Below are 15,017 nucleotides of genomic sequence, written 5' to 3' on the forward strand. Positions count from 1 at the left end.
AATCGCCTGCCTGCCACTTATCCTGGTCCAGGTTATGTTAATTTTATCAATTTCAAATTATTTTCATGAGGGAAAATGCTGAAAAAAGAGACATTATAATAAATTATAAGGCCATATTGCCTCTAATGGTTTTCTATCACTGATATTTTTCCCAGTATCACCACCAATTCAAAGTAACTTCCACCATCTGGCCTCCTTTTAATACCACTATTTTTTCATTATTGAATCCTATTAACAGTTTCTATTTGTATAGTTACAAATGAGTATTAGCCAAACTGTTTCCTTTATGAATTTAGTCAAATTCATTGTATGTATTCATCATTTGCAGCATAAACATGCCTGATAAAATGAAGTTATGAAGTTGTGTTAACAGTGGTGAAATAAAATGAGCCCCTATGGTTTTATATAGGCAACATTTTTGTTACAAATTCCAGCTCCACCAAAATGTCAGTGATCCTTTCAGCGTTAGAGCTCACTGTGTGAGTGGAGCAAATAACAACAACACAACATTTCCCAATGGAGGCTGATTACAGTTAGTAGCCTAATACTGTGTACAACATCAAAGTGTGACTGTTTGAAGATAAGTCAAACCCCCGGAGAGTCCTGCCCTGAAATAGAAAAACCCTCTGCCAGGGGAAGTCTGGGAGAGGCAGTGACTGTGACTGCAGCTCAGCCACTGGCTACATGTCACAATGAAGAGCTGACAACAACTCGTGTTTACTGCACAACATCACACAAGAATACACACTTTACACATTGCTTTATTTGCTTTTTTTTGTTTGTTTGAGCAGGCTACGGTAATCTTGGAGGTGCTGGTGCTGCTGGCGGTGGTGGATTTCAGCCAGGTGGGGTGGACGACCGCTGCATGTTTGTTAAATATTTCATCTTTTTAGAGAAATGAAACAATAGTTGTCTAACATGGCACGTGTCCTGCCTCTGGTCCCGCCTGTCCTCCTCGTCCTCGGCCCGTCAGTGAGGGATGAGTGTAATCACACAGCAGCAGCCTCGTCTCGCTGCCCCACAGACATTTTACCAGCCAGTCATAAGATCCCGTGGCCCTAATCCCCCTCCCAGTGGCCTCAGTCACATCCATCTGTGAAAAGCTACTACAGATGGTTTAATAACTTTTATTTGCCAACATAATTTTTTTGTTCCAATTATGAAAATTAGGTCAAGTTGTCAAAATCTCTGGATCCACTCACTGTTTGTGTCACCCTAAATTACAGCAGTGTTCATTCACAATTTATACACACACACACACACACAACGTGATTAGACTGATGATGTTTGTTGCATCTGGATTAAATTTAGTTTAGTAGAATTTAGTTTATTGTACAACATTTTTCTTTCTGTCGGTTTGCCAAGTCTCTATGGTAACTGTTTTTATAATAATAATAATTATTATTATTTTCCAGGTGTGGGTCAAGTAGCTCCTGGATCTCCTTATGGAGGAGGTTACCCCCAGCAGTACTACCCAGGTACTAGTATTGCATCCTCTTTATTACTGTGTACGAATGTGTCTGCACTTAAAGCAGAAGTAAGCGATATTTTTGTGTTAATATAAGTCTTAAATAGTTATATCTTCCGACAGCAATCACTTCTATAGAGTGTTTGGTCTGAAACACGGGTCTGTCAGTCACTCTGCTCTGCTCTGAGCCCAGGAGAAAACTTTTCTCGTATCCTACAAGTTTTATCCAATGAGGAGAGAGAACGGCATAAAGGGGCAGTCCTCTCTGTGTGTGCAGCCAAGGGACGCGCCTGAATGTGGTGACGTAGGGACGAGGACCAATAGATCCATGACGAGGGCGGGGGCTGCTAACTCCATCGGCTGACAGGACGTTATGGTGCGTTCAAGGCAGCCCGTAACTCGTGTTTTTCCGACCTGTGAAGTCGTACCAGTTCGATCTGGTACGAGTTCACGGGTCAGAAGTTACGAGTGGCCGTTATAGTGACTTTCACAGGTAAAACAGGTCGGAAAAACACGAGTGGGTTGCCTGGAACGCTACAAAGTCGTAAGTCGTGACTTGAAGCTGTAATTTACGGTTTCAAAAGCCTGCCTGGAACGCAGCATTAGCCAAAACGACCGGATCGCTTACTTCTGCTTTAAAGTAGATGTTCAAACTCTCACTTTCAGATCCGGATTTTGTATATACTACGTTATTTTATGTATATACTACGTATATGTGTGTGGTGACCTCGGAGGAGTATTGGATGTGCAATAAATCAGTGGAAAGGACCTCACAGACAACAGAATAGAGTCATTTATCATAGGGAGGTGGAGGGATGATGTGTGGTCTGTTTTGTGTGTGTGTGTGTGTGTGTGGTGGGGAGGGGGGTCTACTTAAAAAGACAATAGAGTGCTGTGTTCAACGCTTCACTAGTGCTGCGCTCATTTCAGCATAGTTAAATTGAAAATGTTTTGAAGTCACTTCCAGGACATTCATGAGTTTAGAGTTTAGAGTTTATTTATTCAGCACACAAATTTCAATGGTGCAAGGAGGGAACGAAGCCGGTTGGCTTGTACATAGGTTCCACCCCTATAACAAATTACAGCAAGACAAATTTCAATGGCTAACAAATAAACATAGAAAAAAAAAAAAGAGATAAAGTGCATACATAATCAATATTATATTAGCAAAATGAACAAAAATGAGAAAAACATAAAGAGATAAAGTGCAAAGTGATTCGGTAACAGATAGAAACAATAGAGATAAGGTACAAAAAAAAAATAAAATTAATTAAACTCATAAAGAGACAAAGTAAGGATGTGGGAGAGCGAAAGAGAGAGAGAAAAGAGCAGGAAATTCAAGAGAAGTTGAGATGTATTTTTAACTGCTTTTTAAAAAGTGAATAAGAAGAAATGGATCTTAATGAAGGAGGTAGTAGGACCTCTATAAGTCATATTAAACTGATGGTGTGATGTGCGGGTGAAGGGTAAATATAGAGTAAGATCATTACTGTGTCTAGTGTGGTGAGAATGTACATTATAAGTGAAGGTAAAGAAATTTTGAAAAGTGTAGTTTGTCATAGTCATAGTTTGTCATTGTGTTTTTTGCCGCTATAACTGGTATCCAAACATCAGCTCTGATAAGTTAGCTGGCATCCATCCAGACTCCACCTACACAAGGATTTAGAGCACAGATGATTCTTTAACTTTTCATCCTTGTTTCTGGATCAGGAGGCGGATTATTGTCCCACTGCCAGCGGCCAGGTAACACAGCTGGACAGATGAAAGGACAGGTTGAACTGACCCGCTGCTTTACCCCTGTAGAGCTGAGAGCATAAAGAAAAGGGAGAGGAGAGGAGAGGAGAGGAGAGGAGAGGAGAGGAGAGGAGAGGAGAGGAGAGGAGAGGAGAGGAGAGGATCTGCTGCATGTTGATAGGAAGTTTCACCTTCCTCAGTTATTATTGCCATCCTTTTACATCCAGTAAAGGCTGAGGAAGCTCCACATTGTTGATGAAAATGTCTCTCATTAGCCCTCACGTTTCACCTTCTCTCTCTCCTCCCTTTATGCTGGACTCGCTTCCCTTTGAACACAATGCAGCTTCTGCACCTCTCCACTGTGATTGTAGAGGTTGACATATGAGAGATAGATTATAACCACAATTAATCTCTGGTTAAATTGAAAAGTCCTGGATGATATGGATGAATTTAATCACAAATACACATGAAATCCTGATTGCACACTCGGTGTTCTTGCTGTTTCTTTAATCAGAATATAGTTAGAGGCTTTTCAATTTAACCTAGAATTTTTATTTTATTTGTTAATGCACATGGGAGGTTGATTTTATATGAAGCAATTCAGTTGTTAGAATGACAATCACCTGCTTTTTACATCTCTGTGCACCTAATTACAGAGACTAATTGGATAACTGTAGACAGCGCAGCAAATTAGAATAATATTGATGTTTAATGCAATCTCTTTCCCATTTAAGAAGGCGATCTGGAGACAATTAGGCTTTGCAGGCTATGTAAGAGCTCACTTTATTCAAATTTTTACAAATTTACAGGGTAAAAACTTGATTTCTCTCCACCAAGTTAATGTGTCTGTATTGTTTTAATGCAAAAGAGAAAATACAGACAGAATCTGGTTACTAGAGTGCATTGAGGTCATCTCTGGATCAGACAGCTCAGCGCTGAGCAAAGTGCCTCCCATGTGATCGTCTTCAATGTCAACAGTTTTCTTCTTACCGGATCACGGCCAGAAGAAATGCATCTTCCTGCTGTGACAGACCCAGAGTGGTTTCAACTAAGCATTTGTCTGCTGGCACCAGCACATCTCTCATTTGTCTTTGTCTTTGCTGTTGTCTAGGTGGATACGTACCGGCCCCGCTGACTCCTCAACAAGGTAACTAACACCCACCTCCTCACATTAACCCCATGCACCCATTATGAATGAATGGATTGTTTCAGTGATGCTGCACCTCACTGTGCAACTCTTCTCTCATAAACTCTGCTCTTTGGCAGAGGTTGGTGACATGTCAGATTATTTGGATGAAGGGTGGAGTGAGGGTTGGTACTGTGTGTGCTTGTAGGTGCAGATGGCGCAGCCTAACCAGTATGCTGAATGCGTGATAATCTGCATTTTCCTGAACATCTGAGATTACTTCTGGGGGGGGATTATATCAAGGAAAGCACGCCTTGTGTCTTACACAGCTATATTTTACTGGTTTAATCTCACAGTGTCGGAGTTGCTGATGGCCTCTGAGTGTGCCTTTAAATGAAGAAGATATGCATAGTTGCATACATGAAACCCTGGCTCAGTTTAGAGAGGAGATTACTAGGTAACTTCACAGAGTATGATCTAGCTGTCAGTCAGTGTTGATGATGTTGCATCAGTCTGTCACCAACTGAAAAGCACAAGTCAGAAAAAACTGATCAAGACTCACTCACTTAGCTTGTTTGCACAATTTTAATCTGTACTTACTCCACAGTACTCCTCAGGCATAACAACCTGTCACTGTTATTTATGCAAAGCAATAAAAGCAGTGCAAGTTGTGAATCATGGTGTTATAATTCAGCTTCACATTTTCTAGCAGCCCCTCAACTTTACATTGCTGTCTCATTACAAATCATGTGTTTATCTTTCCTGTTCCCAAGAACTGGTCCTCTTGCAACAGCTGTATAGCTCAATATACTTTACATGTATTCATAAAAGGCCTTTATGTTTGTATGATTGACACAAGCACAATAATTCAGGTCAGCATGTTGTTTTTGACATTCATGTGCTATTCAATTATTAATGTAACATTATTACTATATTACAATATTATTAGTGCCACAGGCTGACGTGCAAAGGCACTGATGAAATAGCTGCAGAGATCAGCTGAATCGAAGGAGGCGAAAAAACGAAAAGATTATTAGACTTTTTCAAACGTCTACAGCTCCAGCATACTTTCGCCTGAGACTCCATTTGAAGTGATAGTTCAACATTTTGGCAAATTGGCCCATTGCCATAATCCATATAGTTTTAGCAGTAGGTTCATTACCTTTAATTGTTGGTGCAAGATATTTTTAGAACAGTGGAGCAGAGTCGCAAGCTGCTCAGAGCTACGCTACGGAGGCTAATGGGATTTCTTGGTTTCCCTCATCAAACTCATCAAATACACAATCCAACAACTCCAAAACGCTCTGGTGGACTCTCGAGTTAAATGCAGAGACTTCTTGCCGAAAAACTGTCCCTGAAGGCAACGCGCATCAGTGGTTTTGCATGAATTTCCCTCTAAAACAACTCTGTCTGGTAACATTCTGTTATTGTCTCATAGCGTGGTGAATGTGCAGCTCACAACTTGTCCACCAGAGCATTTTGGAGTTGTTGGATTGTGTATTTGATGAGTTGATGAGGGAAACCAAGAAATCCCATAATGAGCCTCCGTAGCGTAGCTCTGAGCAGCTCACGGCTCTGCTCCGCCGTTCTAAAAATAGCTTGCACCGACAATTAAAGGTAACGGACCTACTTGGGGGATTATGGCAATGGCAATGGGCCAATTTACCAAAATGTTGAACTATCCCTTTAAACATTTCTTCACCAGATGATCTTTTTTTTTTTAGGTCAAAGTCAGTAGCTAATGTTGTTGTTTTCTGTTCTTCTGCAGCCAAAGCAGCCAAGTATGCAATGAAGGGCTTCCTCGGTAGTTCAGCAGGAGGAGGAGTCTACAGAGGTAACAGAGTCACAGACTTTGTATTTTTGTTTATGATCATTTATATATATATATATATAATCATGATGATGCCGAGCTGTAGCGACTGAGCTGTAACTGTGGTGGTCTGTGCTGCAGGTGGAGCCGCAGGATGCCAGGGCAAATACTGCGGGAGGAGGAAGTAGAGGATCTCTTGAGATCCAGTGTGACCTCAAGAAACTATGGTGCTACTGCATGATGGAGAATGTACATTTTATATGCAAACAAACCAACATTAGACAATGTGCAAAGATGTTTTTTTTACTGACTTGACTTTTAACATCTGTTTTTATACAAACCCACCGACCCAGAGTTTTGTACACGTTCTGATGAGACGTACGTTACTGATAGTGCCTTTAGTCATTAATGTGGTCAAGTTAATCAGCTTTAACTCCCCATATTGTAACAGCCTAGTTAAAGAGAAGTGTGTGTTTGTGTCAGCATATATTGCAGTGTGATGTGAGTGTGTGTGTGTATGTGTGTGTGTGTGTGTGTGTGTGTTCAGTTTTGTATGTGTGTTGTTTTGGCAAAATGCTTGTACTGTTGTGCGAAAGACTGTTTGAACCATTGGCTGCAGATGTGACCTAATGAATGATTTCCCTTTTTTCGGTTTTAATCCTAAAGCGAGTTGATCTGTCCGTCGTGTTACGGCCCGTGCTGTCACACCTCAATGTGCAGATCTCCTCTGTGACTCGTACAAGGGGCCGCGTCGGTCCAAAAACGGATGAAATCCGGCCAATCTCAGCATCGTTTCTTTGGCTCTCGGTCTTCTCCGCTGCTATTTTTAGGCCTGCTGGGTATAAGGCAGCGGGAAGCGGGGCTCCGGCCAACCCATCTGCTCTCTGTAACTTTGCTGATTCTTGTTGCTATGCAGTTCAGTCTCCTCAGCATTTTCAATCCTGCAGAACTTGTGATGTATGAAGAGCAGGCGCTGCTCTGAAGAACAATATGCTGAAGACAATCAAAGAAATGGATGTTTAAAAACCACAAGAAAGCAGTGTTTCCTTTTTTTTTTAGATCCAAGTAGAATAAAAGATCATTCAGCTACTACTCTGGCATGTACATTATGTATGTATGAATGTTTAATTATGTGTCACTGTCCTCACGTCTGGGATGGAGCTCTTTAGTCTGCTTCAAACGTTTAGTCTCATTGCAGCAGTTATTTACATTTATGTCTTTACATGATTACTCTTTTGCACCATGCTTTGACTCATAGCTTTATTGTTATCAGGAATGTGTGAACATAAAACAAGAACAATCTTTTGCTTCTGCATTTATTCACTGTTTAATAATTGTAATACAGAGTAAGACTTTGTTCAGTGGGACAGCCTGCAGTGTGAGTAGATGTGAGGCACAAGCTCCCATTGTTCTTCATTTACTTGAGCTGCTTTTAAAAAAAAAAGAAAAAAGGCTTTACTGACCAAAGGATCATGAGCGCTGTTGCCAAGTGTGACCCCATCTCTTTCTGTAATTGTGTACTGTATTTTGTACTAATATGATGCCAGCCGGCTTCGGTCCCTTCACTCGGTGCTGTGTAACAACTACCATTGAGCCTCGCTGGGTCAGACCTTGTCTTATGTGCCGTGGGATACTCTTCATCTTTATTTAAAACTGTTTTTATAAGGAGGAACAGTGTGGTTTTGCACTTTTTATATTTCCATGACACACATGTGATTTGTTCCTAGATATCCCGGCATTTTATTTGCTTCATAGATAACAAAATAAAATGTGTTTAAAGATTTTGTGTCTTCCAATTTCGCTTTTTTTTCTCTTTTGTCTCTGTTCTGGTGCGGTACAAAGGAGCAGAAGCAGCAGCAGCAGCTTTGACCTGAGAGTTGATCAAAACCACCTGGCCTGGAGCGTCCTGGTGGATCAGTTTGCTATAAACCACATACCACACAGCCGTATTATCCAGGCTTCATGTCCTGCCTGTTCTGGTCTTCTGAGACGTCTTAGATCTGCCAAATCTTTCCCGTTTCTGAATTGGAGAAACCACAAGATTTTAAAATCAAGTCTTTTTTCCTTGTGGAAGAAATCAACCCCAGATTAGGGCCGGACATTCTGCCAGTGTCTCGGGATGGGCGACTATAAACTTAGTTCTTGTTGTGCCAGCTGGAAATAATGAAGTCATGCTGCTGTTCTCTGGAGATCTCCTGGGAGAGCCGCTGACCCATGATCCACATCCTGTAAAAGTAGCTTACACTGTTGTTCCATGAGCAGAAGCTTTAGTCTCATAATGTCCTGCTTCAGGAATGCCAGTGTCACTATACAGAGCTGCAGGATGAAGCTAAAACTGCAAATCCATGTATCACAGGGAGGGATATTTGAACTCAAGTCAGGGAGTCCATCAGGGATCTGGTCCATCATGTCCTGATCATTTCTTGAATGTTCCCACCACAGGGAAAGTTACAGCTGGTTATATTACAGAGAAAATAGAGACAAACGTTTGGGATTTATTGAGATGTGTTGGATTTGGATTTAGATGTAGTTGTTGTTGTAGTTGTGGATCTCCAAGGAAATTTCATAGGGAGATTTTGTTCCATTTATGTATCCATTTATGATTCATTAATTACAAGAAACTCAAAACAATTTGAACTGCTGCCTCTGTCCACACACCAAGGGACAGTTCAACTAACTTAACAATGAACAGCTGCATATTCCACCTCAGATATTAGGCTACAATCCTTTTATATCCTTCTTGAATTAACTTGGATTGGACTTAATTTGCTTTTACTTTTTTATTTCTTGCATTTTACCTGCACACCATCTGACATTTTAAGTTTTATTGGCATGAAAACTTGTCTCTGACCAAATCTTTGTTTCATGGTTCGGTTGTCTCGGTCTCTCGGTTGATAATCACCATAAACCCATGTTAATGAATGACCGCAGGTGTGTTAGGTATTTGGTTGTATAGTCACTGTAAAAGTTAGAGACAACTAAAACTTGTCTTCATTGAAGATGTTTTCTGAATCTGCAGCATCTTTGTGTATTTTTGCATTTGATTATTGGATTAAGTCACAGTGCACTGAGCTCGCAGGGCCACCATAGTTTAGAATGACTGCAGCTCAGCCAACACTACTCAAGTTACTTTCACCACTTTACACATTTACTTTCACTCACACACTGACACTTCACAGCATTTCACACACTACAGTAGCTATAACGGTCTGAACCGGGCTGTGCCTGTGTGACAGACTCAGCTGTGACATGTAGCAGTCACTAAAGGCAAGGCAAGGCATCTTTATTTATATAGCGCATTTCATACCAAGGCAACTCAATGTGCTTTACATAAAGACAAAACATTTAAAAAAGAAGCATAAGACAGAATAAAAACAAACAAAACACTAAAAACAGAGTTAAAAGCAAGAGCAAATAAAAGTAAAAGAAAAGAAAACAGATAAAGTTTTAAGTTCTCAGCTATAAGCACGTGAAAAGAGAAATGTTTTTAACCTGGATTTAAAAGTGCTTACAGTTGGGGCTGATTTCAGTTCTGCTGGTAGTTTGTTCCAGTTGTGTGCAGCATAACAGCTAAATGCTGCTTCACCATGTCTGGTCTGAACTCTGAGCTCCACTATCTGACCTGAGTCAGTAGATCTCAGAGCTCTACTGGGTTTATGCTCTACTATGTCATTCATGTATTCTGGACCTAAACCATTCAGTGATTTGTAAACCAGTAGCAGAACTTTAAAATCTATTCTGTAGCTGACTGGGAGCCAGTGTAAGGTCTTAAGAACCGGGGTGATGTGATCTGATCTCTTTGTTCGTTTGATACTCTTTTTGGGGGAGACCAGTCAGAAGACCTTAGTAGTAGTCTAGTCTATTGGAGATAATTGATAAAGATTTTTATTCTGTGGGTAATGGGGGCGGGACTAGATAAGCTTTTGCTTCTCCCGCTTTCCCTTTCGGCCATGTGTATTGTATTATTTGAACTAAGATGAAGTGTGATGATGATGATTTTAATTGACATGCCCGAAATAAACAAATTGATTGATTGATCGATAAAAGCATGAATCAGCTTCTCCTGATCAGTTTGGGACATAAAACCCTTAATTCTGGATATGTTCTTAAGTCAAAGTAAACTAATATTTTCTCCATTACCAAGCCCACAGAGTTTACTGCACTGCACTATCTTTTCCTCCTGACCCCTCCCCCTCCTCCTCCTCCTGCCGCCCCCCCCCTCCCCTCCACACAATAATGCATAATTACCCGGGGAGTGTCGCTGGTTGGCCGCTACGTGTCTTCCTCTCCCCGGCTCAGGAGCTCCATTGGCCAGCAGCTCTCTTGAATGAAGCGCCGCCGCAGAAACGTGCAGCAGCAGCAGCAGCAGCAGCAGCAGCAGCAGCGGGCTGGAGGAAGCTGTGTGTGTGTGTGTGTGTGTGTGGGCCGCCGCGGGCTGACGGCAGTGGCAGTGGTGGTGGTGGTGGTGGTCGGACAGACACCGGTTATCTGACGACCAGACAGAGGCGACTGGCTCTCTCTCTCCCCGGAGAGTGAATGAGGTTGATGCTGCTCTGCTGCACGTGGAAGGACGAACGCATGGGAGAGGAGGAAGGTGAGAACTGGAGAGGAGCCGCGGGGTGTTTACAGCGGGAGGCTGCGGGGCGGGAGGTGCAGCAGCAGCAGCAGCAGCAGCATCCTCAAAATACACAGATGATGCTGCACCGACACTTGGTGCTTGGTTTGTTTGTAGATGCTTTGCTATGTTTTTTTTTCTCCATCACTTTGAGGTGTCGGAAACAGAGCAGTAGCAGGGTGTAGCTGAGGTGGATCATCCTGCAGGGAGCGTCAGTCAGGCTGCTGCTCTGCTCTGCTCTGCCCTTATTGTTGCTGCAACTCAAACTGAAGCCATGTTTTCTGGATGCAACCCTCCGCGTTTTAGTTTTAGTATGCAGTGTTGTTCACCCTCCGGCCACGCACCCGATTCAGTTTGCAAGCGATCCTTTAAGACAGCTAAATATATTCTGCTTTCTAACAGGTTGTCATAGTGATGAAATGAAATGAAATGAAAGGAGGACTTCATGGGGTGAATAATGCAGAAATGACAACAGTTTAAAGTGGCAGCTTTGGGATCACAGGTTTTATAGAGCTGATTTTTAATCAGCAACATATTAGAGACATTTTCCTAATGTGGGAAATAACATAATTTCCCCCCAGCAACCTCTTGGTGTGTGACATGTGCATGTTTTGGTATGAAGATCATAACATGGTGTGAGTTTTATTTTAGCTTTAAGGGCCTATTCAATTTCTTAAGAACATTAAACAGAAAAAAAATACTAATATTGTGGAACGGTAATTTCCATCAGGTGGGATTGAGACTCTAAACAGCGATTATTTTTGTATGGGAGAAGAGAATAAGAGGAGGAAAGCCAAACAGTATGATGTAATTGCTTGAATAAAAACAACAATAAAAGAAGAGAAAAACAGAGAACACCTCAGATGAGTTATTGATTGAATACACTTTGCCTCACTGATGTTGTGTAAGTTTGGAGTGCAGTGTATTAGACACTACACTGCAGCTGTCAATCAGGTTCACCAAGCTCAACAATAGACCTTTTATGTGATGACTCACTTTACATTACAGTGAGTTTGCTATAGCTAATGAGAAGGATGAAGTGCTGGCACAGCGTTTGTGTGAGTTATAGTGTATGATGCAGGTGTATTGTTTGCTGTTACTTGTCTGTGGGACAGCAGAGGTGAAGAGGACACAGCTGTCAGGGACAGAAATGATCCAGAAATGAGAAATATTAAAGGCTCATGAGGTAAAAGGAGAAATTGACATGAAGCACACCTGCTTTTTCTGATCAGCAAATCCACCACACAGTGGAGTGAACACAGGTGAATCAGCCACTCAAAAACCTCTGCCAACACAACTTTTATAGACAAATTAACAATAATATAATCTGTATGTAATCTAATGGTTTCTGTTTGCTGCAGCTGCTGCCACTTTGTCCTCTCTGATGACACTTTCTGCTGCCGTATTTTTTCTAATCCATTACAGAGTAAACTGTGCCATCTCTGCCAAATTGCCCTTTCCTGAAACTCTAATCATAATTAGCATTTTCCCCCATTAGAGAATGGGAGGAGGAGGGATTTGTGGTCTGCAGCAAATGACGGTTGTTCCATGGAAACAGTTCTTATCAGACTGTGTTCACGTCAAAGGAACAATGCATCTACTGAAAAACAAGTTTTATTTTGTTTTTCCCCACAAGAAGCAAAAAATATTTGTATGTTGGCAACTTTGAGCTTAATTGTGTGTAAGTTAAAGCAGATATCAGTGGAATGTTTTTGTTAATGTAAGTCCTAAATAGTCCTATTTTCCGTCAGCAATCACTTACATTAAGTATTTCAGCCTAAACACGAGTCTCTCCGTCACTCTGCTCTGCTGTAACCCGAGGAGAAAATTTTCCTTGTGGGATACAAGTGTTATCCAATGAGGGGAGAGAACGGCATGAAGGGCTGTGTGTGCAGCCAAGGGATGCGCGTGAATGTGGTGACGTAGCACGAGGACCAATTGATGCCTGACAAGGGCGGGGGCTGCTAACTCATGGTGCGTTCAAGGAAACTCGTACTTTGTGTTTTTCCTTCCTGTGAAGTCATACCAGTTCGATCTGGTACGAGTTCACGGGTCGGAAGTTACGAGTGGCCGTTATAGGGAACTTTCACAGACAACAGGACGGTAAAAACACGAGCTACGGGTTACCTGGAACGCTACCAAGTCGTAGTTGTGACTTGAAGCTGTAACTTACGGTTTCAAAAGCCTGCCTTGAACACAGCATTAGCCGAAACGGCCGTGCCACTGATATCTGCTTTAAACTGAGAGAAGTGGCACTCACACAATCACAGTCAGCCTTAGTTGTTGCTGTCAGCTCACCCCCCCAGAGTCCTCCTCTTTGACCAATTTTTCTACACTTCAGCAATTTATTTATTTTGCTAATGGACCATGTACAATATTAAATGTTGCCATTTAATGCAATGTAGCAGGGTTACCATAGGAACTCATTTACATATGCAGTCCCTTAGTTGATCACATAGAAAACAAATAACACATATATAACACTCAATTAGCACAAAAGAGTGTCTCTCAGACTTTAAACACAAGCAGTAAAGATACATTACAGTTTTACAGAGATGATATACAACAATATGATATACAACAACAAAACACGACTTATTATTATTTCACTCAACATAAGTGTGAGATGCAACAGCTCATTGGTTACAGGGGATTGCAGGGTGATACTCTGATTAAAGCAGCCTGTCAGCCCTCTGTGTGTGGACGCCACCGAACAAAGAACAGTTCACTGTCTGATTTGTCGGTAATGATGAGGGATTGTCAGAGACACCGCGTTGTTGTGTGTTTGCTATCAGCTCCTCTTTGACCTCCAGTCAGATTATTAACCAGCAGTGGTGATGATTTGCATCGAAGGCGAGATGAGGACAGAGAGAACGGCCACATGCAAACACACACCAGCAATTGTTACCGGTATATATCTGGTCATAAGGGCAGCTTCTGATAATAATAGGTGAACAGTATTGAGCCGTAAAGACCAGGACGTCGTGAGTCACTGTAGCGTGTACGTACAGGATGACCTTTGACCTGCTGTGTTTGTGTGGTTTACAGCTGGAGGAAGTTTGCCCGTCTGTGCGGGATGCAAACAGAGGATCTATGATGAGCAGTACCTCCAGGCTCTCAACGCTGACTGGCACACCGTCTGCTTCAGGTACCGTTCAACACGCACAGCCGCCCCAACATGTCAGCATGGACGCCATGTGTTCACACATCTTTTTTAAAGGGACAACGAGGAGTTTCTATTTGGTTATAAAAAAGTCTCACGTTAATGTGGATGAATCTACGTTACCACTTGTTAATGGGCCCATTTTCGATAAATATATCGTTTTGTCTCTATGGTTATTTTGTTATTATTAGTGGTGGCGGAAATGCTGGGCGAGCCGACCAGCGTTTCTTTACTTTCGGTTTCATGTCGAGTCATGAGAATAACGCCGCCGTATCGCCGAATATGGTCAGAACTACGACGGTATGTGATCGTCTTCCAACCTCTGACTTTAATTCTTGATGAATGAAAACATGAGTCTGTCTTGCGCCGGTCAAAGAATTTTACGGTGCGCGCGGAGGCTCATAAATGTAGTGTGGAAACACTTCGCTTTTCCAAAACTCCTCGTTGTCCCTTTAAGGGAAGAGTTTGGAGTTTTGTCCGTTGCAGTTTGTAAACAAAACATTCAAACTGGGCCCCTCCTCCTCTGGGGCTCAACTGTGTAGCCTCCTGCCCCAGACAGCAGCAGTTGTCAAGACTGCAAAGGAAAGGAAATAAGGTCTGGGTGAAGCGCTGGAACTGTGGGCCGATAGCCGACTGTCACCGACAACAGGAGCCTCCAGTGTTATGTTGTAACGAGCAGGAGGGCTGTTGTGGTGAGCTGGGAAGAAGGTGTTAGAGGCAGATGCTAACCGCTACCGCGATCCCAAGTTTTCATCGAGGTAGGGCTCACCACAACGGCCCTAATACTTTTTACCACTCGAGGCTGCAGACACACAGGACTAGAAGCCCATATGATTATCTTTCATAACTGTCTGTATAGAGTTCCGAAGTGGAAGCAGGAAGTAACGGCCCCATGGGTCCTCAATTCGAAAAAAGGCTCCATACAAATGAACGGGACTCCAAGATTTATTTCGTGATCCGATTGAACTGTGCCATGACAAAAAAAATATGACCTCTACCTGAAATCAGCAGTTTGTTGTAAAACTATTGTAAAATAAAATTCCTAAGAGTCCGTAACCAGAAAGACTACAGGTCGCGTAGGTGACATCACACACCACATGC

At 42.1% G+C, this 15,017-nt stretch overlaps 2 protein-coding genes across 3 annotated transcripts in view; both read left to right on the plus strand.

Moving 5' to 3' along the window:
• Positions 1-7,920, plus strand: part of elna (elastin a) — a 54,191-nt gene extending 46,271 nt beyond the window's left edge. For both annotated transcript variants that reach the window (XM_085796552.1, XM_085796553.1), the window contains 5 exons: positions 792-845; positions 1,416-1,478; positions 4,314-4,349; positions 6,097-6,162; positions 6,280-7,920. In XM_085796552.1, the coding sequence (XP_085652678.1) occupies positions 792-845; positions 1,416-1,478; positions 4,314-4,349; positions 6,097-6,162; positions 6,280-6,326 (266 nt within the window). In that variant the 3' untranslated portion in view covers positions 6,327-7,920. The remainder of the gene's footprint in view (positions 1-791; positions 846-1,415; positions 1,479-4,313; positions 4,350-6,096; positions 6,163-6,279) is intronic.
• A 2,446-nt stretch (positions 7,921-10,366) lies between these two features.
• limk1a (LIM domain kinase 1a) overlaps positions 10,367-15,017 on the plus strand; it is a 74,151-nt gene continuing 69,500 nt past the window's right edge. The window contains exons 1-2 of the mRNA XM_085796546.1: positions 10,367-10,732; positions 13,802-13,901. Of these exons, the coding sequence (XP_085652672.1) occupies positions 10,675-10,732; positions 13,802-13,901 (158 nt within the window). The 5' untranslated portion in view covers positions 10,367-10,674. The remainder of the gene's footprint in view (positions 10,733-13,801; positions 13,902-15,017) is intronic.

This window comes from Trachurus japonicus, chromosome 13 (genome assembly GCF_045865225.1).
Source record: "Trachurus japonicus isolate A0001 chromosome 13, Traja_1.0".
Taxonomy (NCBI): Eukaryota; Metazoa; Chordata; class Actinopteri; order Carangiformes; family Carangidae; genus Trachurus; species Trachurus japonicus.